Source organism: Typopeltis vanoorti, chromosome 2 (genome assembly GCF_054136105.1).
Source record: "Typopeltis vanoorti isolate ZY-2024b chromosome 2, IOZ_Tvanoo_1.0, whole genome shotgun sequence".
In the NCBI taxonomy this organism is placed as follows: Eukaryota; Metazoa; Arthropoda; class Arachnida; order Uropygi; family Thelyphonidae; genus Typopeltis; species Typopeltis vanoorti.
The window spans coordinates 9,148,178-9,171,061 of NC_143550.1; the positions used below are offsets into that span (position 1 = coordinate 9,148,178).

General features: G+C 40.5%; 1 protein-coding gene across 2 annotated transcripts in view; it reads left to right on the forward strand.

Annotated features, from left to right (window-relative positions):
- The window catches only part of MFS16 (major facilitator superfamily transporter 16), a 101,042-nt gene extending 78,449 nt beyond the window's left edge, over positions 1–22,593 (forward strand). For both annotated transcript variants that reach the window (XM_090410232.1, XM_090410223.1), the window contains exons 6-8: positions 10,588–10,640; positions 20,496–20,723; positions 22,371–22,593. In XM_090410232.1, coding sequence (XP_090266358.1) covers positions 10,588–10,640; positions 20,496–20,723; positions 22,371–22,496 — 407 coding nt within the window. In that variant the 3' untranslated portion in view covers positions 22,497–22,593. The remainder of the gene's footprint in view (positions 1–10,587; positions 10,641–20,495; positions 20,724–22,370) is intronic.
- Positions 22,594–22,884: the final 291 nt, after the last annotated feature.

Consider the following 22,884-nt stretch of genomic DNA (forward strand, 5'->3'; position numbering starts at 1 on the left):
AGGAAATCAAAGGTTTTGTTATTTTGCCATATATTTGCCGTATTTCCATAAAACTTGCGAAAATTCTTAGAGAACATCAAATGAAAAGAGTATTCACTCCTTTTTTCGGAATCAGAATTAGACTTGCTGACAACTATCTTTTCTACTCAGAGCTGATTATGAGATTTTATCATTCGAATTTGTTCCATCACTAGGCTAATCATTGAGCAATGCACTGAAGAACGTCAGTGCATTGCTCAATGGCTTTTTTCGGTATGTCCCTATTCACAATAGTTGTAAAAACACCTGGATGTTATGGGGAACCATGTCTAAGTTTTATGGCTTGGAGTAGTGATCTGATCCAGATAAAGGGAGTGAATATGTTTTGATTTGATGTTCTGTAAGAATTTTCGCAAGTTTTATGGAAATACAGCAAATATATGGCAAAATAACAAAACCTTTGATTTCCTTGTCATATGTAGTACTTCAAATAGTCTATTGGCTGAGCAGTCTTCAGACAATGCGCTTATCATAGCCATTTTGTAGAAAGGTGTGTTTTTATTTTATTTTATTTCAGAAATTGAAGTTCCTAAAGCGTTGGGCACTTGCTCCTAGTGTTGACGTAATGCCCAAGTTTTGCGGTATGAAACAATGGGGATTTTCATGTAGAAATCTATCAGCACGTGTAGGTTTCGAAATATAGAGACTTTTAATTTGGAAGATTTCTTAGTTAGTCGATGATGGGAGCGAACTGTTAGTTGGATTAAGGTAACAACCATTAGTTTCGCATGGTACTCATGGATATTCTAATGATAAGATAGTCCAAGGTACCTCTATAGATACTTAGACTTGCTGACAACTCTCTTTTCTACTCAGAGCTGATTATGAGGTTTTACCATTCGAATTTGTTCCATCACTAGGCTAATCAATTTCCTAATCAGATTCATTTTGTTGTACTCATAAATTTTATCGGCTTGTCTGTTGAGAATGGAAATCGTATGAACGCTTTTCCAAGTATAGCAATTAGATATGTTTTTCTGTCTTCAGTCGTACCAGGCTAACGTTTGTATTGGAAATGCGTTCATTGTGAATGCAAAGTTTTATTAAGCAGTTCTATTTTTGTTCTGTTATAAATTTTGAAGTAATGGGTGTATGAAACGTTTCTTTAAAATTGAAAAAGTTGAATAGTACGACAAATACCGGCGTAGAAAAACTGAGCTGCTTGTATCTTTTGCAATTTCTTTAACAATTTGTCAAGTTTTCTAACTTATTATGTAGCATCGTCATGTAGGTGCATACTGCAGTAGCATGTAGAGTTTGACAACAGGCCAATATGATTTTTTTTACAATTTCCAATATTTTTAAAAATGTAATTTCTATAAATATATTTAAATTTAATTAAATCCACATCCACTGAGCTACACAGAGCCTGTGTAGCTCAGTGGATGTGGCGTTTGCCAACCACGGCGCTCGGCTGCACGAAGGAAGACTTGGTTTCGAGTCTAGTCGGCGATTAGAGGATATTTTTCTAAGCCTTTTTTCGACCGGTTCCCGAGTTAGTCGATCTCTGGCACGGGCAAGCAGGTTTTTCCTCCCGGAAACTCGGGTTTTTCGTCTTGTAAACTCAAGAAAATCGACCGTAGAACCCACATTATTTCAGACATTAAATATATTGTGTTCAGGTTAGGGACCACGAGATGGCGGCACATTTGAGCCGTCTCCCTTCACTGTGTACCGCTTAATTAGTAATAGCCTTGGGCCATCTATCTCTGATTGGTACCAGTGGAGATTGAACTGCCCACTCAGTCTCCAAAAGTTAGATAGGGCTAAATGGCCTCGCCTACTCCCCGTATACAGGAATAAAAAGGCTGATTTAATAAAAATTAAAGAATTAATTAAATTTAATTCTTTAATTAAATTAAAGAAATAAAAATTAACTGATTTTTTTTTTAAAGATCCCATGGGTGGATAATCCTTACCAAAGAATGCACATATATTCAAAGGCATGTATCATCATCAAATTCCTGATATTTACCCTCAAGAGGTGTAGAGGATATGATAGTACTACATGAAAAACTTGCATCATTACTAACTTCCTATCTACAATTATCCTCCAAATCAGTCTGTTACCTATCACGACTCCAACATTATCAGATCTTATATTTCTATCTTCTATGGCACTTTTTACAGTATCCATCAATCTATATCTTGGTCTTCCTCTGGGTCTTTTTCTGGCCAACCTGGCAAAGAACACTTGTTTTGCTAACCTTTCCTCTCCCATTCTGATACTGTATGTAAGACTATGGTTGTGCTATGATAATGCAGACTGACTTCACAGAAAATTTTAAGCCACTTCGGGACTCCGTTTGGCCTACTGGTTGTCTCACAACTGGGAGACGATTTTTTCTACCATAGAATTCTGCAAACAGAGCCAGCAGTAGGATTTGGACCTACAGCTATTTGGATGGGAAGCAGGATGCAGAGCGGAATTATTCCACAATGAAGTTTCTTTGATGCCTCTCTCCCTCCAAGCGAAATAGTAGCCCATATTGTAAAAATTATTCAGAAACACCGAAGAATAACGAACCTTCTTAAATGTAGCTGACCTTGGTATTCTCGAAGGCACGAGAATTCTGCTTGCTTGGCTAACTTTATCCTCCATTCTTATATATATATATATATATATATATGATTAGTACTATTAATTCAGGGTTGGGATATGTCCATTTTTCTAAATTAACTGACTTAAAACCCGAGAATTATAACACAATGGCATTTATTTGAAAAAACGCAACATGTTTCGTCAAGAATGACTTCATCAGGCGATAAGAACATAGAAAGATATTAAAAGACACGAATTTAACATTGACACACTCTAAAGCTATACAATTATAAAGCCATAATATTCGACTGTAAATTACGGTTATTATGAGTTGAACTACAGTCCGAGTTAAAGTTCTATTGTTGTACACCTGTGCGTGTGTGGGATCACGCGATCTCCAGTATCTAATAGTAGAGTTGAAAGAGTTAGGCAAATTATAGCTAAGATTGTTATTCATGTGAAAAGGGTCCAAGGTGATTTCTTTTGACTCGACAATGCGGCACGCTACTTCATCATGGCAGATGTGTAGGTTTGAAGTTGATGTCCAGTTTATTTCATGTTGGTGGCTTTCATTGGTCGTGTTTATTGAAAACAGGACATGGCTTGACAGAGCAGTTGCTCTGGTTCTTTTATAACCACTGTCGCGCTGGTGCTCTTCAAGATATAGTAAGATAGATTTCTCTGTCTGCCCATAGTAAGGCTTTCCGCATTCACAAGTGACCTTGTATACACCTGGGAATTGTAGAAGGTTGTGAGGTTGTTTATAGTTGTTGAAGCGTGATCTTATTTTTGGCATAGTCGAGAAGCACGTTTTTATGTTAAACTTCTTTAGAATTCTACTCAGCTTTTTGGATAGTGTGCTGATATATGGCAAGACGATATGACCTTTGGAGTCGTCCTGTGTCTCTACGTTCACGGTGGGATAATTGGTTGTTAATATTTTTTTAGAGAGTAGCCATTGTTTTTAAAGGTCCATTTAAGATGTTGTAGTTCCTTTTTCAGTTCTTCTTCATCTGACAGTACAGATCTTGCACGATTCGCTAGAGTTGATATAATACCCAACTTTTGCGCTGGATGGTGATGGGATGACGCATGCAAATATCTGTCTGTATGAGTTGGCTTTCTAAATATAGAGACTTTAATTGATGGAACAAACAAACAGATATTTGCATGTGTCATCCCATCACCATCCAGCACAAAAGTTGGGTATTATATCAACTTAAACATCTTAAATGGACCTTTAAAAACAATGGCTACTCTCTAAAAAATATTAACAACCAATTATCCCACCGTGAACGTAGCAACGTGGAGACACAGGACGACTGCAAAGGTCATATCGTCTTGCCATATATCAGATTAAGGTATTGACAATAAAATATTAGGATTATTAAATCTTTTTATTCCTCATCTGATACGAGAATTGAAATTAAAAATTACAGCAGGCAATCGTTCCGGGCAGAACGGGGGGTAAGACAGGGATGCATCTTGTCCCCTCTTCTTTTTAATTGTTTTCTGGAATATGTCATAGATGAAGCTCTTCATGAATATGACACTGGGATAGTAGTTGGCGGATTAAGAATAAATAACTTACGTTTTGCAGAAGATATCGATCTTCTTTCAGAAAGTGAAGAAGAATTACAAGAGATAACCAGCCGTATTTTTGGAACATTAAAAAAATATTAATAACTTACAAAAAAAAACAGCAATAATGATAACCTCAAAATCAGACATTGAATTAAAGATACAAATTGGCAATAAACAAATTGAGAATGTAAACAAGTTCACTTGTCTAGGAAGCACGTTGAGTCAAGATGGTCGTTCAAAAACCGACATTAAATACCGAATTGCTAAGGCAACCGTGACCCTACAGAAGTTAAAACTATTGTAGGGAAATAACAGAATAGCAATCACAACCAGACTAAGACTAATTGACACCTTGGTGAATTCTATCCTCTTGTATGGTTGTGAGGCCTGGACTTCATTGAGGGAAGATGAGAGGAGACTCCTGCCTTTTGAAATGAAAACTTACAGAAGATTTTTTTTTTGTCCGTGCGGTTAGCCTAGTGGCTTTGCACTTCCCAACCTTATGCCTGAGGAAGGAGTGTCCTAGGTTCGATTGCCGTCACTGACGTGAGGAGCTTAAGAATCTTCCTCAGCCATAGCCAAGTTAGCCGGTCTTGGGCGTGGACAGCAGGGTCCCCCCCCCCCGTTTATCTGGGGTTTTTCATCCCGCAAGCAGGCAAACCGACCCCGTGAACACACACGGATCTAGAGCCATAAATACTTAACTCCCCGTGAGGGGGCTCAACTCTTCCCAACAGGAACGGGGTAGAAAAGGGAGGGAACTCCATACGAATAAATAAATAAACAGAAGACTTTTGAGAATTCCCTATACCGCTCACGAAACCAATGAAAATGTCCGAAAACTGATCGATTCAATAGACGGGAGAAAAAGATTCTGACAGTCTTCAGAAGAAGACAGATGAAATGGTTCGGAGATATGGAGAGGGCTAATTGCATCCCAAAGCAAGCACTAGAAGGAATCGTTCCGAGACCAAGGGTTAGGGGCCAACCTCGATTAAAATGGACTGATAACATCAAAAAATGGACAAATTCCTCCCTTTCTCAACTGACATCACGAACAAGAGACCGAGATGACTGGAAGAGGCTAACCAAGAATATCACCTACCAGCCATGAATGACCTAAGGGTCCGTTTAGAACTACCGGAGAATAGAAGCCTCAGGACAGATCTGGTTGCTTCTTGTTGCCTGCGTTTCTGGTATTACTGGCTTTTTGGAATGGAGTGACGGTTTTTGTTGCCAAAGGCGTGATTGCATCGACTTTATTAACTTGAAATGGTGAGGATAGCATTCGAGTTCCGTAGGCACGAAGTGGTCGCTTCTTAGTGCGTGACATGCTGATAATTGGCTTTTGAATATGGTGCTGGGGTGGGTTTTTAAATTCACTCTGTTTACTGATGTATAAAGAAGATAGTTTTCTGACTTTCAAAAAGACTTTTTTTTGTATCCCTTTCGGAAGGATACAAAAAAGGTAGATAGTTTTGTGTTCCCCCCCCCCACACACACACAAAATTACTGGAAACGAGAGCATCAAGAAGCAAACGCTTTCGGCTTGCGCCTCTTGAAAGCTAATATATAACCTTTTAAGGTCAGCGAAATCCAGTTCAGATCCAATCCAAAGCCAGTCCTGGAGATACCAAATACATCAAAATTTACTTCATCACATTTTATCGCTGCACACAGTCCGCGCGGTTAGCCTAGTAGCTCTGCTCTTCGCAACCATATGACTAGGGAAGGAGTGTCCCAGGTTCGATTCCCGTCGAAGACGTGAGGATCTTCCTCAGCCATAGCCAAGTTAGCCGGTCTTAGGCGCGGCAGTAGGGTGTTTTCCGTCAGTCATCTGGCGTTTTTCTTCCCGCAAGCAGGCAAACCGGCCCCGTGAACACACACGGATCTACAGCCATAAATACTTAACCCCCCATGAGGGGGGGGGGGGGCTCAACTCGCCCCAATAGGGACGGGGGTGAAAAAGGGAGGAAACTCCATACGAATAAATAAATAAACCGCTCCACACAGAAAACCTCTGTTCCTGGAGTACATGTCACAGATTCTGGTTGCAATCTCACCACAAAATGTATGAGTAAAAATAATTTTTTAATTATAATACCAAAACGAACTGACATCTTGGAATTGTCGGTCCTGTTCTCTTCTGTTTCTTTATTACTTATTTTTCTTTTCAACACAAAATAGTGATATATTTCTCAGTCGCGAGCGACTGCTGTTAATATTTCCAAAAATTCCAAATTAATTAAGACCTTCGTGTAGTGCATGAACAGTCAGATTGATAAAAAAAAATCTTAATAAAACAGGCGTATTTAACACTTTTGTAATTGAACAGCCATCTTGACACTAAAAAATAAAATATAAATTGCAATGAAATTTAACTAATAATGCAGAATTTGCATTTTTGCGATTTGAGCGTCTTTACGTTTTGTGTTACACAGTAAAGGGTGAACAAAGGATTAAACTGAGATACCATCGAGAGCAACAACTTTCATTCTGATCAGCGAAAGACCACCATAAGTGACAATGGTGTAAAGGATACGGTGGTAGGCGGATAATCATGAAAAATGAGAAACGGCTAGCACACTGAGCTTCTCTAGAAGGCTATTGCTGGACAAGGAAGGCAAGGGGATACCACCCTGTTCTATTTTTCCCCTCTTAAGATAGCAGTATGGATGGACATTCTAAAAGATAGTAAAGCGCATAATGGCTCAATACTTGTGCACGGCAGGGGAAAAGAAGGCTTCCCAGGTCGTAAACCAGAGAAATCCTTATTCATTCATTGGGACGTGGAATGTGAGAACCCTCCTACAAATTGGAAAGCTGGAAAATTTGAAGAGAGAAATGGATAGATTAAAAATAGCCATATTGGGATTAACGAAATGAGATGGTATGGAACTGGAGTCTTTTGGAGTGGGGATTACAGAATCATTTATTCAGGTGATGAGACAGCAAAAAATGGAGTCGCGGTGGTTCTCAATAAGGAATGGGGAAGAAGCGTAATCAACTCAGTAAAATGTAGTAGCAGATTGATAAAGGTAAAACTAGAAGCAAAACCAACAAATGTTATAATAACAAAAGCTTACATGCTTACTAGCGACCACAGTGATGACGAAGATGAGAGACTATATGTAGTTATTGAGAATCTAATCAAACTGACCAAAAAGGAAGATAATCTTATTGTCATGGGTGATTGGAATGCAGTCATTGGTGAAGGTAATGATGGTAGAGAGGTGGGAAAGTATGGACTTGGATGTCAAAATGAAAGAGGAGATAGACTTTTGGAGTTCTGCCACCAATTCAATCTGATCATTACTAACACCTGGTATGATGTGCTACAAAGAAGAAAGTATAATTGGAAAATGCCACGGGATATAGGAAGGTACCAAATATATTATATTATAACAAGAAATAGATTTAAAAATCAAGTAAAATCATACAAAAGTTATCCTGGAGCTGATGTTGACAGTGACCACAATTTGGTTTTATTGAAATGTAATCTGAAATTTAAAACGGTGTCACAACCAAGAAAAAGGCCCAAATGTAACAAAAATAACCTGAAAACAGAGGTAAAGCATAGAAACTGTAAACAGCAAACTGATGAAAGCATTAAACCTGGAGAGAGGGGAAAAGAAAAACATAGAGGAAAAATGGACTCATTTGATGAATACAATCATCAAGGCTGCCAATGACTGAAATAGGATTAAGGAACAAGCAAATAAAAAAGCCATGGATCACCCAGGATATTCTAGATCTAATAGATGAAAGAAGGAAATAAAAAACCTCCCTAAAGGAAGAAAGCAAAGACAATTATAAACATATAAAAATATGATAAACAGAAAGTGTAAAGAAGCAAAACAACAATGGTATATAGAGAAATGTAAAGAAATAGAAGATCTAACAAAGACTGGGAGAATGGATAAAGCTTATAACATTATAAAAGGAATAAGCCAGCAAAACAAGACAAGAAGCACAATCATCAAAAATAAAATGGGGAACATACTTATAGATAAGGAAGAAATTTCGGAAAGATGGAAGGAGTACTTAGAAGATCTATATAGTGAAACGATCTAGACGCCAAGGCTATAGAAATTAAACAAGACTTGATATGGAAGAAATTGGTCCAACTATATTAAAAGATGAATTTGAATGGGCACTGAATGAATTGTCAACCAACAAGGCACCAGACATTGATAACTTCCCCTCAGAATTAATAAAATACTAAGGAAACATAACTAAGGCATACCTTTTCAAGATCATGAAGGATATTTATGAAACCGGGATCATCCCCAAAGATTTTACACAGTGCTCTATCATACCCATTCGTAAAGCAAATAATGCAAACAATCATCGAACAATAAGCTTAATATCACATTCTTCGAAAATACTACTCAAAATTATACAAAAATGACTAACAAAGAAGGTTGAAGAATATGTCGGCAATGACCAGTTTGGATTCATGAAATAGCAGGGGACAAGAGAAGCAATCCTAGCTCTAAGAACAGTTATCGAAAGAAGATTTGAGAAGAATCAAAATACTCAGATAGTTTTTCTTGACTTGGAGAAAGCCTTCGAGTATTGACTGGAACCAAATGTTTCACTGCCTAAAAGCAATAAAGGTACATTGGAGAGATAGAAGGCTCATTTTTAATCTTTACAAGCACAAGAAGCCCTAATAGAAACAGCCGGCAATAACACAAAAACATCAATAGCAAAAATACTTATACGTGTAAGACAGCGGTGCTCTCTTTCACCCATATTGTTTAATTTTTACATTGAAGATGCAATAAATAAATTGAAAGAAATAATAGAAACAAGAATTAAGATAAATCGAATTGATATTATCTGGTTACGGTTCGCGGATGCTATAGCAGTTATAGCTAATAACGAACAAAAATTGAAATCCACCCTGAAAAGATGGAAGAAATTTTCACGCAGTACAGCCTAAAAATTAATTATAAGAAAACAAAACTATTAATTACAAGTAAAGCAAATCCAATGAAAATAAACCTGGAAATAAATAATAACCTAATACAACAGGTATCTTTTTTTAAATATCTTGGAAGTCTTATCACAGAAGATGGAAGAAAACTGTCAGATATTAAAGCACGAATAATCTTAACCAAAAAAGCATTCTTCAATAGAAGAAACATTTTTACTAGTAAAGGACTTAGCATCCAGCTCAAAAGAAGCTAATGAAAACATACATATGGAGCATTGCATTATATGGTTGTGAGGCCTGGATTCTAACAAAACAAGACATGAAAAAGTTAGAGGCATTTAAACTTTGGTGCTGGAGAAAGATGATGAAAATTAGTTTGGACAGAAAGGAAAAGTAATGAAGAAGTTCTGAATATAGTTTATGAAGAGAGGTCATTAATGAAACACATCAATAAGAGAAGAAAACGTCTAATTGGACACCGTTTGAGGCATGGGGGACTGATTACAGAAATAATGGAAGGGACTGTAGAAGGAAAGAGGCCACGAGGCAGACCAAGAATTTCATATTTAAATAACATAATAATGCTAACCGCCGCTGAGAGTTATGAAGAGATAAAAAGGAGGTCACAAGACAGGATGTTATGATGTGTTGCTATAACTAACCCATCTTCGAGTTGATGCACCAAAGAAGAAGACCATCGAGATAGGTGAAAGAGATATTAACAACTGAGTAATCAAATATTTTTGTTAATATCCGTTATATGATAAGACATATCAAAGATATGTAACGTTTAGAGCTCTGGGTTGTAATTTTATCGCAATAATTTCGCTTGAAATCCCATAATTTTGCTAAAATTAAAGCTCTGTTAATACTGATTAGGTATTGTTAGATATGACATCGTGGAATGGTTTTGTTTTTGAATCGTGGACTGCTATTTCTTTGAAACGAGGCGATCAATATTAATAATTTTCATAACTCCTTCATTAAATGCAAGCACACTTTAAATACTTGGCAGAAAGTTGCACAAAACATGCCATGAAACACCTCATAATGTTTTTTTTTTCCCTTCGTAATATATCTTATGGCTTAAAAGAAAATTTATTTCACGTGGATTTTCTCGATTGCTGGCTGTTATCATAATTATTATGAGTATAATGAGTTTCTTCAAATGCAGAAAGTATTCTTAGATTATATTGATACAAGAGGATGATGTTTATCAAAGGATGCACATTTTGTTAATAAAATTTCTTTATACTTCATTGTAAATAATCTTTTTTTTTTTTGGAAAAAAAAAGTATAGAGCTCATCTAACATCCTTCTTGGTACACATGCAATCAAAACATGGCTACGAATGTTCTCGTGCTCGTTAAAAATAATTAAATTTGTAAAAAAAAAAAAAAAAATATATATATATGTTTATTTATGAGCGAAAAGAAAGCAGAAAGAAATACTAAAATAACTCATTTAATTTTCATTTCAGGAAATAAACAGCCGACATCTATTACCAAAACCGATGAAATGGAAAAAAGCTTGGTAAGGTTCTGTTGTGTTTCATATCAGTTTTCATCAAAGCGCAGCGCTTTTAAAAGATGAAACGAGTGTAAAAAGTACAGTTCTGGTCACAATACGATTATCATAACATAATTAATCCCCGCGTACTCTGGTCTCTTTGTGATTTCTTTCAGTTATTTGTGCACAGCCAGTTGATGTGTGCTGTCTCTTTAGTCAAAGAGCGTGAAAAGCTTCTAAAATAAATAAAAAGAATTAAACTTATTGTGAAGTTTGCAATTATATCATTTAAAGATAACAATCGTCAAATGGATCGTATTTTGCTTTACAATAGTGAATTATTAGAGATGCTTCAGACTTCTGAAGACTGCCTTAGTCATGGTTTTTTTTTCGGATTTAAACTTTACTGTAACAAATGATTCACCTTAGCGGTCCTTCTCGTATAATTTAAAGTTGTCAAATCCTTGCAGTTACCATTCTGATCCTCTTTCAATGCACTCAGTGAACAACATGCAATCTCATGGAGGATCACAGGTTTGTTTTTGTAAACATCGCTGAATTCTCTGGATAAGCCCATTAGTAGTGTTGTGTCGTTATTTATGCAAATTCACTTAATTCGTATCTATCAAACTTACTATGCAGTTGCTCTGGATTTTTGGTCCTATCTCTTTTTTAGGAATACACTCATTTATATATTTTTAATTGCTGCGCCAGTCTATGCCATATAATAATAAAATGCACTATTCAGTGAGACAATTCCAATAACCCAAATATATAAACACCTGCTAACTCCTTCAGACAGTCGTGGCGAAACCTCTCAACTTTACCCTCCCGCTACAAGTTCGTAATTTTAGAGTGGTGAGATGCCGCCCTTGTTCAGGCAAGACTCAGTTTGGGGTAGAAATACATGTTTATTTTACAACTTTAAATACACTATACAATTATATAAGTTCACTCTTGCTAAGATTACAATCATACATAAAAACTAAGTTAGGCAACTTGAATCTTTCGAGGGCTGCTAATGCATGCAAAATTTTATATCTAGTAAATTGCTAAACTTAATCTTCATTAACACAATTCACTCATCTAACAATTCCCTCAATAAATATAGGAACATTAAGTTAAATTATCATTAATTTATGGTTCATAATTCCTCTCTCTACAATTCTGTTAAACTCATAAACAATCTCGATATCTGGTTATAGCTTACTGGAACAATCACTTAAGAGTTCACTAGTTAATATTGTTCTGACATTTCATATTTCTTGCATCTAAATCTCTTCATACAAACAGGCTCCCAAAACATAAATAACAAATTTTTACATTACCTTCACTCGATTACGGAATGGGTCTGCTAGTTAAAACTGTTGTGGAAGTACCCGAGGTTCGATTACTTGTTTGGATCACTCGCGGCGTTCAATTCCTGCTAAGTGGTTATCCTTTATCCGCTCAATGGGGTGAAAGTAAAGGGGGATCTCATCATTGGCCTACTGAAAAAAAAGCGGGGTCAGAATGCCCCTGTAGAGTAGAGAAAGAAGGGAAGGGAAGTGACAGAGAGGTTCAGGTGGGGAAGTGAGGGGAGATGGGAAAGAGGAAAAGGAGAGGAGAAGGAATGTTGTTTAGATGGTGAACAGAGCCCTCTGATGTTGAGAGAGGCAACACAGAAGGGGGGTGGCGACATTACGATGCTTTAAGTAAATTAAACCCGGCTTAAGTCTTTAATGCATAATTTTCTTACATACCTTGTGAGGTATTCGATCTGTAGGGGGGAGGTAGAATATCCCGCGTCCTGCAGACCAGCTTCCAGTGTCATGCACGCGAGTTCGAGAGAACCCCGAACTCGTGCTAGGTGTTGACGATCTTGAAGCTGGTGATTTGTCGTCCTTGATCTTGTATTCGTACAAGTTAAACTAGAAGTCGGCCAGTTTTTAGATTCTGGAGTTGACACTTTTTTTGTGAGAAGAGGGGGTTTCCACCTCCATCTCGGACTCTGATGTTGTTGAGTCCAGACCTCCCTTGGGGCGACTTCACTGATATTTTTCTCCTGTTTTGGAGAAGCCGTCCCTTTTCTTTTTTTTAGGGAGGTCCTTGGGTGGGTGGAAGAAGTTGTTTCCCTCTTTTGTGTTCAACTCCGGGGGAGATCTGCGTAGCGTCTGCAGAAGAAGCTTCCTCTGATGTTGTTGAGGGAGGGAGGGATAGGTGATGTTGCGCTACCCTCGGCTGTGTGTTGTTCTTGTTTCTTTTCTGTTGGTGGAACAATGGAAATGTCCGAGGGGGGGGGACTGCTTCCTCAGCAAATGTTGTTGCTGGAGGGAAACAGTCCTTCTGCTGGTGTTGTTGCAGTTGGACGCTTCTTTTTTTTCCCAGCACTGTTTGTGTGAATGTTTTCTCCCCGGTGGTGGTGGGTAATACGGGACATTCACCGGCGTCTTTTGCAGGCTGCGGGTTCAAAAGTTCAATCAGCGCCCCTGCCCTCTCTGAAAATGTGCGCAGAGAGCAAGATGTTATTTTGTGCTCCGTGCTGAAGCACTTTCGGCAGAGGTGTGGGCACTGGTTTGAGATGTGGCCGACGCAGTTGAAACACTTGGCTCGGGGGCAGTCACTACCCAGATGTTCTACCGAGCCACATCGCAAGCACTGTCTTTGCACTCCGGGATAGTTCATCATTACACGCGACGTGCCGATGGTAACAAGATTTGGCACAGGCTGTCGCATATCCATGGTGAAGGGTACTTCACCGGAGAACCAGGCAGGGTCTTCCTGGGAAACGCTCTTCTTGATGTTTCATTTTCCCCCACTTATTGAATGTTTGAATGAGCACGTCGTCTCCGGCTTCGATGTACTCCATGGAGAAGCGGCTGATTCTTATCTGGCGCACTTGGGACCCAACCACGGTAGGCGTCACCTTCTTCCCTTGGACTTGGAAGCCCTCTAAAAGTTTATCTCTCGTCGTCATGTTCTTCGCGGCGAACAGAAATCGTCCTCCTCCGTAGGTGGTGGAGAAGATGTTCTGAGCTCCTACTAGCTCCTTAATGACTTTAGTTAGGACTCTGGGGTCCTCTAACCCTGGAATCTCCACTCCTGGGTCCGGGTCCTGGGGGGATGGGGATCACTCGACTCATTTCCGGTCTCTGCGTAAAAAGAAAAAAAAACGAATTAGAGTCCGAAGACTACAAATTGTCCCTTAGCGCTATAAAGCGCTACCAGCAGTTAAAGGTTAGTAAAATAAAATGCAAAAGAACAAGTTAGTACAATTATAACAAAATTTAATAAGATGCAACAAATAACACAATCTTAGCCTGTGAGTTGTCGGCGATTTCGAGAGAGGGTGAAAGTAAAGGGTAATCTCATCATTGGCCAACTGAAAAAGAGCGGGGTCAGAGTATCCCAGTAGAGAAGAGAAAGAAGGGAGTGGAAGTGAGGGGGGGATGGGAGAGTGGAAAAGGAGAGGAGAGGGAATTGGATGAGGAGGGCGGGTGGGGAAGTGGGGAGTAGGGAAAAGGAAATGTAGGTCTCAGCTCATATCTCACAACTTGCTAGCTCCACGCTATCAGATGATAACTTTTCATCCTCTCACTCGAGCCCCTGGCACACAAGACCGAAAAGACCATGGAGGTAGTCGGTGCCCAGGTGACCCGCCCGTTCAGGGCAGCCCGCCTCGAGTAGGCCTGCGCTGCCTCGGTTTTTCCTCCGAACTACCTCCGTGGGAGACTACGGAACAAAACAGACCTCAGGGGGGAGGCAGAGACCAAGGAAATGACTAGAAGTGGAGCTGCTGCTGCAGATGGAGATCTTAAAGCAGGAGCAGGCAGAACTTGATGGTGTTGTGTCTGACATTACACAGGATTGGAGGTGAACACCACTTGTTCTTAAATGTGGTGTCACCCATACACAGGATTGGAGGTGAACACCACTTGTTCTTAAATGTGGTGTCACCCAGAGCCTCCTTTTCAAGATGTAAAAACCTCCTTAAGGAACCGTAGAACTTGTAAAATATGATCCGGGAGAGATCCAACAAATTGGGAGGATTAGTAGGATTAGAAAATTTCTTTCTTACCTTCCAGATGTGGTACTTAAGCTCATTAATTATGAATACCACTAATTTCTGCTTGTTGTTAGCTGGGGAGCGAACTGCAGGAAGATGGCTTGCTCCTGCAGTAGGGGGGGGGTGCAGAGCATGCCGCTTAGTCTCCTCCAGATGAAGATGGAAATGGGACACCGGTAGAAGGCGTGGTCTACGGTGTCCAGGTGCCCGCAGAAGTCACAAAAGTGGTTCCGGGTGTTATGGAACAGCCATATGTTGGTGTTGACTGGAAGGTGTCCATACTCAATCCTCCATGCCAGGTCCTTCCTCTACGGGTAGCCTCGATGTTTGGAGAGGTGGCCGAAGAGGATCTCGTTGTTGTTGATCCCCAGATCCGGAACATCGGTACGAAGGATGTCGAAGAAGTGTTCATACCATGTATAACAGTTCCGGATCCCGGCGATGTTCACACCCGACGAGCGGAGTTGTTGCATAAGCTGGCACAGTCTGTTGTAATCTTCTGGAACAATGTCCGCCTTGTGACCCTGGTGGACTGGGATCCCAAAAAGGGGAAACTTGAAACCCAAGAAATAGCGCACAGGATAGCTGCAGGGATGTTTAATCAGCAGTACCCTATTTAGATGGAAAGCGGTATTGCTTAGGTATCTGATGTTAAGGGAGGTGAGGCCGAAGCCCCCCCCCCGCTTCTCCGGAATGATCTTGATGTCAACTTCCTGGCGTAGACTTCCCCCAGAAGAACTTGAGGGGCTTCCTGTAAAGCCAGATTTCCTGATCCTCGCCGATGTTGGTAATGTTCAGGACGTGCTGAAGCGCAGGGCATATGATGGTCTTGATGACAGTGGACCTGAACGAGAGTAACAGCTGTCCATTTTTCCAGTCCTTGAGTTTCTCGACGGTGTTGTTGTCAAGATGTTCCATGTTGAGCACGGGCTGTTCTTCAAACGGGACCCCAAGATGGTGAGGGGGTTGGCAGTAGGGACGAGACCTACAGGGATGTTATTCAGGTGCCAGACTCCATACGTTTTGATCTTGGTTTTGTCGGGGTTGGATGTTAGCCCCGACATATTGAACTTTATTATTAAATTCAGTATGGAGTCGTTGTCCCTAAGAGTGCCCACCACGTCATCCACGTAGGCGATTACCTTGGAATCAACCGTGGTGAGAGGAAGTGGAATTCCTCTAACCACATGAGAGTTGTTGACAGCCTGCAGGAACGGTTCGAGGGCTAGTGCAAAGAGCAGTGGACTGAGGGGACACCCTTGTTTGATCCCTTTCTGGATGGTAATGGGGTCAGATAGGTGTCCCTTGATGAGGAGGCGAGTGGAGCTGTTGTTGTAGCCTCCTCTGATGATGTTGAGGAGTCCACTGCTGATCCCGACTTTCTCCAGGATGTTAAAGAGAAAGGAATGCCGGACGCTGTCGAACGCTCGGTTCAGATCAATAGTCAACAATGCCATAGAGTAGTTCTTGATGTTAACCAGACGTAGCACTTCTCTGATGAGGATGAGATTGAACACTATCAATCGACCAGGAACACCATACACTTGTGTGCTTCTGATGACGTTCCTCACCCCGATCTTCAGTCTGTTGTTGAGAACACGGGCGAGGATTTTATAGTCTGTGGAACCAGTTCTTGATGATGGAAAGGTCCCTGTTGGTCTTCGAGATGAAAACGGTATGGCATTCCAGAAATTCTCGTGGCATGTTTCCGGTGGTAAGGAAGATCTTAAATATTGCCACGAGAATGGGGAGGATGTGGTCCCAGGCCTCTCGGTAGTGTTCCGTGCTTAATCCGTCTGGCCCAGGCACTTTCTTTGTACGGCATTGCTTGAAGGCTGATGTTATTTAGGCCGCTGTAAAGGATGCATCCAACCCTGCTTGGATGTGCGCAAGGAAGGAGTCACTGTTCCACAACAGGAGTAGTCCTGGCGGGGGGGAACTGTTGTGTTGGTAGAGTTGACTATAGCACCTCCAGAAGGCGTTCATGATGTTAGGCGTAGTGGTGTGATTACACACGCCTTCATTCATGGTAGTAATGGTTCGCTCCTGCCGGAAGTTAACGTATCGCCTGTTGTAAAAAGCGGCCGATTGCCTGTCTTCCGAGCGGAGGTGGGGACGGATCTTGATGTTCTTTTCATCCACCTGCTTTTGTTTCTCCAATTCAATGTCGAGATTAATGTCACGAATGGCGTTGTGACATGGAAAGCCTTGGCTGGCGCCACGAACCAGCTCCTCTCCTTGTAAAGATCACGGAGCCGAGCTCTTCTGAGGAAGGCACGTTCCTGGCCTCATTTTTTCATGTTTTCTTTGATGGTAAGTTTTTGTCGTGCCCAGGCGTCCCAGTCCCAGCCAGCGGTGCTCCAGGTGGAGCACAGTTGATTAAGCTTGGCCGAGAACAGGGACGGGGAGTCTGATGGTAACTTCCATGGGCCCGGATCAACATCTACAGCTTCTAAGGGTTGATACCTGAGCACGACTAATTTATGGTCAGAGATGGAATAGTTGATTGGAACGTGCCTTATTTTCTCGGCTCTGGAGACAAGTGAAGGTGACAAATAGAGACGGTCGATCCGTGTGTCGATGCCTTGGCCCGTCCAAGTATAATCCCGACAGTAGGGATTGTGAGCCCTCCAGATATTCTATCAACTGGAGATTACTAAGGTGAATTTCCAATTCCCTGTAGCCAGCTGTACCTGTGTTGGGATTGCCATCTTCTTTGTCGTAGGCCGGGTCCGCCACTGTGTGGCGGACCCGGCCTACGACAAAGTCCCCCATCAGGATGACATGACGGGCACCATATAGATAGATGCGTAGCGACTGGAAGAATGTACGCCTAGGTGTTCGGTCTGCTGGGGCATAGATGTTAATGTACCTGGTGGTACAGCCCCGGTACTTCCAGTCGATGGCGAGGACTCTCCCTTCTGTATCCCTCTGGATGTTATGGAAGGCTCCGAGGAGGGGGGGGGGAGGCTAGCATAAGTATCTCGGCACTGTGACTTGTGCCGAAGCTCCAGTAAGATGTTACGGGGTATTTATGGCTTAGTTCCTGCATGTCCCTATAATGGAAAAAGTGGGTGTCCTGCAGGGACAAAAGCCGGATGTTAAGTGCTGGCATCAGCTCCACACCTCCTCTTGCTTAGATGGTGAGCGAAGCCCCTCTGGTGTTGAGGGAGGCAACACAGAAGGGGGGGGACATTATGGTGTAGTTAGATCCGGCCTTACGTACTTAGGGAGATCTTCGATCTGTAGGGGGAGGGTAGAATATCCCGCGTCCTGCAGACCAGCTTCCAGCCTTGTACGCGAGCTCGAGAGAACCTCGAACTCGTGATGGGTGTTTATAATTTTGAAGCTGACGATCTTATTGTCTTTCACTTCATAGTCGTACAAGTTGAACTGGGAGCCGGTGAGTTTTTGTATTTTCGAGGTGACACTGTGTCTGTGGTGAGAGGAGGTTTCCACCTCCATCTCGGACTCTGATGTTGTTGAGTCCAGACCTCCCTTGGGGCGACATCGTTGATGTTTTTTCTCCAGCTTTGGAGAAGCCGCCTCGTTTCTTTTCTTACGGAGATCTTTGGGGGGTGGAAGATGTTGCTTTCCCTCTCTGGTGTTCAACTCTTCTGCAGGGGGGGATGCTGGCTACTGCGGGGGAGGTCAGTGCAGCGTCCACAGTAGAAGCTTTCTCGGATGTTGTTGAGGGGGAATAGCTGATGTTACGCTATCCATAGCTTCCTCTGCGCTCCCCTCCTAGGCTGTGTGTTGTTCCTGTTCCGCTGGTGGAACGATGGAAGTGTCCGAGGGGGGGGGGGGGTTGCTTGCTCAGCAAATGTTGTTGCTGGAGGGAAACAGTCCTTCTGCTGGTGTTGTTGCAGTTGGACGCTTCTTTATTTTTCCCAGCACTGTTTGTGTGAATGTTTTCTCCCCGGTGGTGGTGGGTAATACCGGAAATTCACCGGCGTCTTTTGCAGGCTGCGGTTCAAAGGTTCAATCGGCACACCTGCCCTCTCTGCAAATGTGCGCAGAGAGCAAGATGTTATTTTGTGCTCCGTGCTGGAGCACTTTCGGCAGGGGTGTGGGCACTGGTTTGAGATGTGCACGACGCCGACGCAGTTGAAACACTTGGCTCGGGGACAGTCACTACCCAGATGTTCTACCGAGCCACATCGCAAGCACTGTCTTTGCACTCCGGGATAGTTCATCATTACACGCTACATCCCGATGGTAACAAGATTTGGCACAGGCTGGCGCATGTCCATGGTGAAGGTGACTTCACCGGAGAACCAATCTTCCTCCTGCAATATTATTCATCCCATAAGGCCCTCTCTCTCCTGGTGAAACCCCTGTGCGGCGCTATGCTAGTCTCGATATCCGATGATATCAGCACTTTTTCTGTGGTAGGAATCACGGAACTGTCATTATGCCCACCTGTTCCTAGAATAACGCAGCCTCAGACGCTTACACTAACACGTACCAAACCTTTGGACCCATTGTTACACTTTGTTCAGTGGAATATTCAAGTTAATTTCAGCTGCACTGTATAATACTAAATTTTGATTTATAATTCATAAAAAAATATAAATAACAATATAATTTCAATATAATTACATTCTTAGCGTTATATTTCATTATCTTATAATTTCACACCTTTGACACAATATTATTTGATTTTGACTAAATGCAAGTACTTTCTACTATTAAATATTTAGTTTGCTGAGTTGTGCTTGTTGAAATCTGAATGATTTGCTGATACGAAGTAACAAGACCATTCAGAGTTCAACAGTAGTAAGCCAATAACATCGAATGAAAGGACAATCACACGGATGCGGGCGTGTGTGTGTGTGGAGAAAATGAACAGCTCGTATATGTCCGATTCTTCCTCTCCAGAAACAGAGATTTTAGCAGAAGCTATATGTACACAACGCTAGGAATGAATTTTTTATCGGACAGATAATTCTGTCTGTGATAAACATTCTTCGAGGAACTCTGATCCGCTTTAAACTCGATCCGTCCGTGATTTGATGCTCGTTTACCTTTCTCCGAACCAATGAGAACAGCAAATACCTCATTTCAGTAATTTTCGTATCTCCAAATGCATTTTCACTAAAATATCCAGGCAGGATTTTCTGAGTATTTGATTTCCTTTCACACACCACCGCTAGTGCGCTGAGGTATTGAAACAGGCAAACATCTCCAAGATTTCATTTGCATCCGCCTTACTCATTTGGAGAACTTTCCTGTCTCAAGCTTGGTTCGTTGGAAATCTTTTAAAAATATGCCACCGTGTCATCATTTGGAGCAAGAAACCAAATGAGGGACAAAGAGAAAACCGCAGCTCTTCGAGATATCTTGAGATACTCCCGATTTCTCAGAGTAGATACCTGAGAATCTGAAAGCACACACAGTCTGAAAAAAAAAAAAAACGGAACCATGAAGCCGATTATCATACTACTTCTATACAGGATAATCTGTGCTCTTAAAGGTTTTCAGTGTTAATTAAAAAGACAAAAATAGTACTTTTGTTAACTCCCCTTCTGTTGTAGTTACCTTTGAAAGTTTATGATGTTAACACGAACGCCACCATTTCCTGTTTAGATTTGGTTGCAAACTCAAATCTGTTATTTAATACATTCACAACCATGCTAATCACGTAAGGCATATTAGATCTTAAATTTCACTTGACACGTATCGTTTTTAACTTATGAGAAGGATATTTTAATTCTATAATAGTGCAAATAATTTAATTTTGTAGAACATTTGTTATTGCAAATTTGATCCAAAGCCTTTTATTATCTGCCGCCATTCAAGCATAATAACCGATATTTTTGATTCGTTTTCAGTCCCTCCATAAATATCCTTGGTTCCATGACGTTGATCTTCAAGTAGCTAAACACCGGCTAATGTCGGCCAACTTTCATGAGCCGTATCTAGTCCGCCGCAGCAGACGAAGTTCCCAAGAAAATCCTTATGCAATATCTGTGTTATACAAAGGCAAAATTTTGCATGTGAGCATCAGAAAAAGACCAGATGGGTTATATGCTCCGGGGACAGCAAAAATTAACGAGCGAGTAAGTGCCTAAATTATATATTTCGAAAATTAAGTTCAGAAAATAAAAACTTCAGGTTTTGTAGTGTTCAGCTATATTTTAATTACGTTATGAAACATGCATTAGGTATATTTTCTCCTTTGCAGACTGTAGTCATCATTCATACGCCTTCCAAACAACAGGATTTACAATATTCTGCTTTTAACAGGAGCGAATAAATAACAGGAAGTAATTTTCACCCACATAAACTTTTGCTTACTCCCTAGATTTCTTTTGGTTTCGTTAATCTCTTCCTCACACGCAAAGAGAACACAAAACCTACAACACAACAGGATCATGAATGGGCAAAATAACTGGGGAGAAACAAAGAAGAAAGAAGTCACGCGTTTCTAGGAGTTGGAAGTTCGGTTCATTGGCGAGAAAACAACGCAGGAAAGCTGTTCCAAACAACAAGGAAAAGTGGATTGAAAGAAGATGAAGGAGTGATGGATAGGTCTGCAACAGAACAGCGTATGGGTGTTGATTAGCAGTTGCTCGTGTTTTCACTTGCTTAGACGAGAGTTGGTCACCAGTTTGACATAACAGCTCTCATGAAAATTCCATAAAAAGAAAAACAAAGTGCGAATCGCTGTGCAGATTCTGAGCAATCACGACTATCTTATTCATTAGTTGTAGAGCTGCTGCTGAAATGCAGCAGATGTGCATGTCTACTTCATTCACAGCGACAGGTGTCTTCAACTGTCTTGAAAGGTCACCTCTCTCATACAGATCTTCCTTCTTTTCCATTTTTCAAGGAAAAGCGGCGAATTATAGGGTGTCTGTACAGCTCAGTAGAAATTGCCTTTACTTCCCCAGAATGTAATTAGTTTTTTAACTTGGGGATACTGTATATTAGGGTTACCAAGTAATTTTAAAAGCTTGGTTATTTAACTCCTAATCCCAAGTATGCAGACAATTAAGTTTGCGCCTGAAACAAAGTTCAAGTCTAAAGATGGTACAACACCAGGGCAACTCATTGTAAAGGTGGGTAAAGCTCTGATCACTATTCAATATACAATATACAATGAGTTGCCCTGGTGTTGTACCATCTTTAGACTTGAACTTTGTTTATATATATATATATATATATATATAATCTTGAGGTTGATAGTGCAAGATGGCAGCAGTTGCCTACTGTACACTCCTTGCCTACTCCTTTTAGGAATTACAGGCATTAGACGATTTATTACCTGATTTATTTTTCAACCAATTTATATCAGCATATATTTTGCATGTGCACGGAAAAGGATTTTGTCTATTTTCCAACAAGAATTTCTGCAAATATGGGAAGGCCGTGGTCTTACTTCAAAATTCAATGTTTCATCGCAAGTAAAAACATCATCCCAACATTATAACAAGCCAAAAGTCTATTTTACCGGCGACATATCGTAACCGGCTGTACAATAATACGAGATTTACCATCCCCCTTAAACTTATCATCCCAGCATTATTACTAAGATGATAAATGGTAAAAAAAAATGATTCATAAGAACTTTCTTCCACATGACACACAACACTTCATTTATAATGCTGACACTTGAATCTTTCGAAATATAAATAGTATTATTAAACCTTAAAATAACTGGATTAACTACTCTTGAATAATAGTTGATATTTATTATCTTACAGGCGTTCATTACGGTTGAGGAACTCATAAAATACCATCAATATGAGCCGATAAAACTTCATATTGCAAAAAATATTTATGGTGAAATCATTCTGCGAAATACTCCAAGAAAAGAAAAGCTTCCCTGATGAAGGGTGCGTAATTTGCAAATGTAATCTTATTTATTCATTCAGTCAAAGTCTGTATTAAATTGTTGTATGAAAAATAACAAATACATTTTTTGTACTGTTCAGACCTTTCTCTTAAGAATAAGAAAATAAGCTGTAAGATATATGTTAGAAAAACAGCAAGAAAATAAAATTTTCGTTAGTTAAATAAAATTGTCTAGAAAATCAAAAATGCTGAACATTGAAGTTAGGAATGAACAGCGAATATAGACATTTCGAATGACATATTTACAAGGAGAGCATTTCATTAATCTCTCTGTCTCTCTATCTATCTATCTATCTATATATATATATATATATATATATATATAGAAAGAGAGAGAGAGTGAGAGAAAGAGAGAGAGTGTAT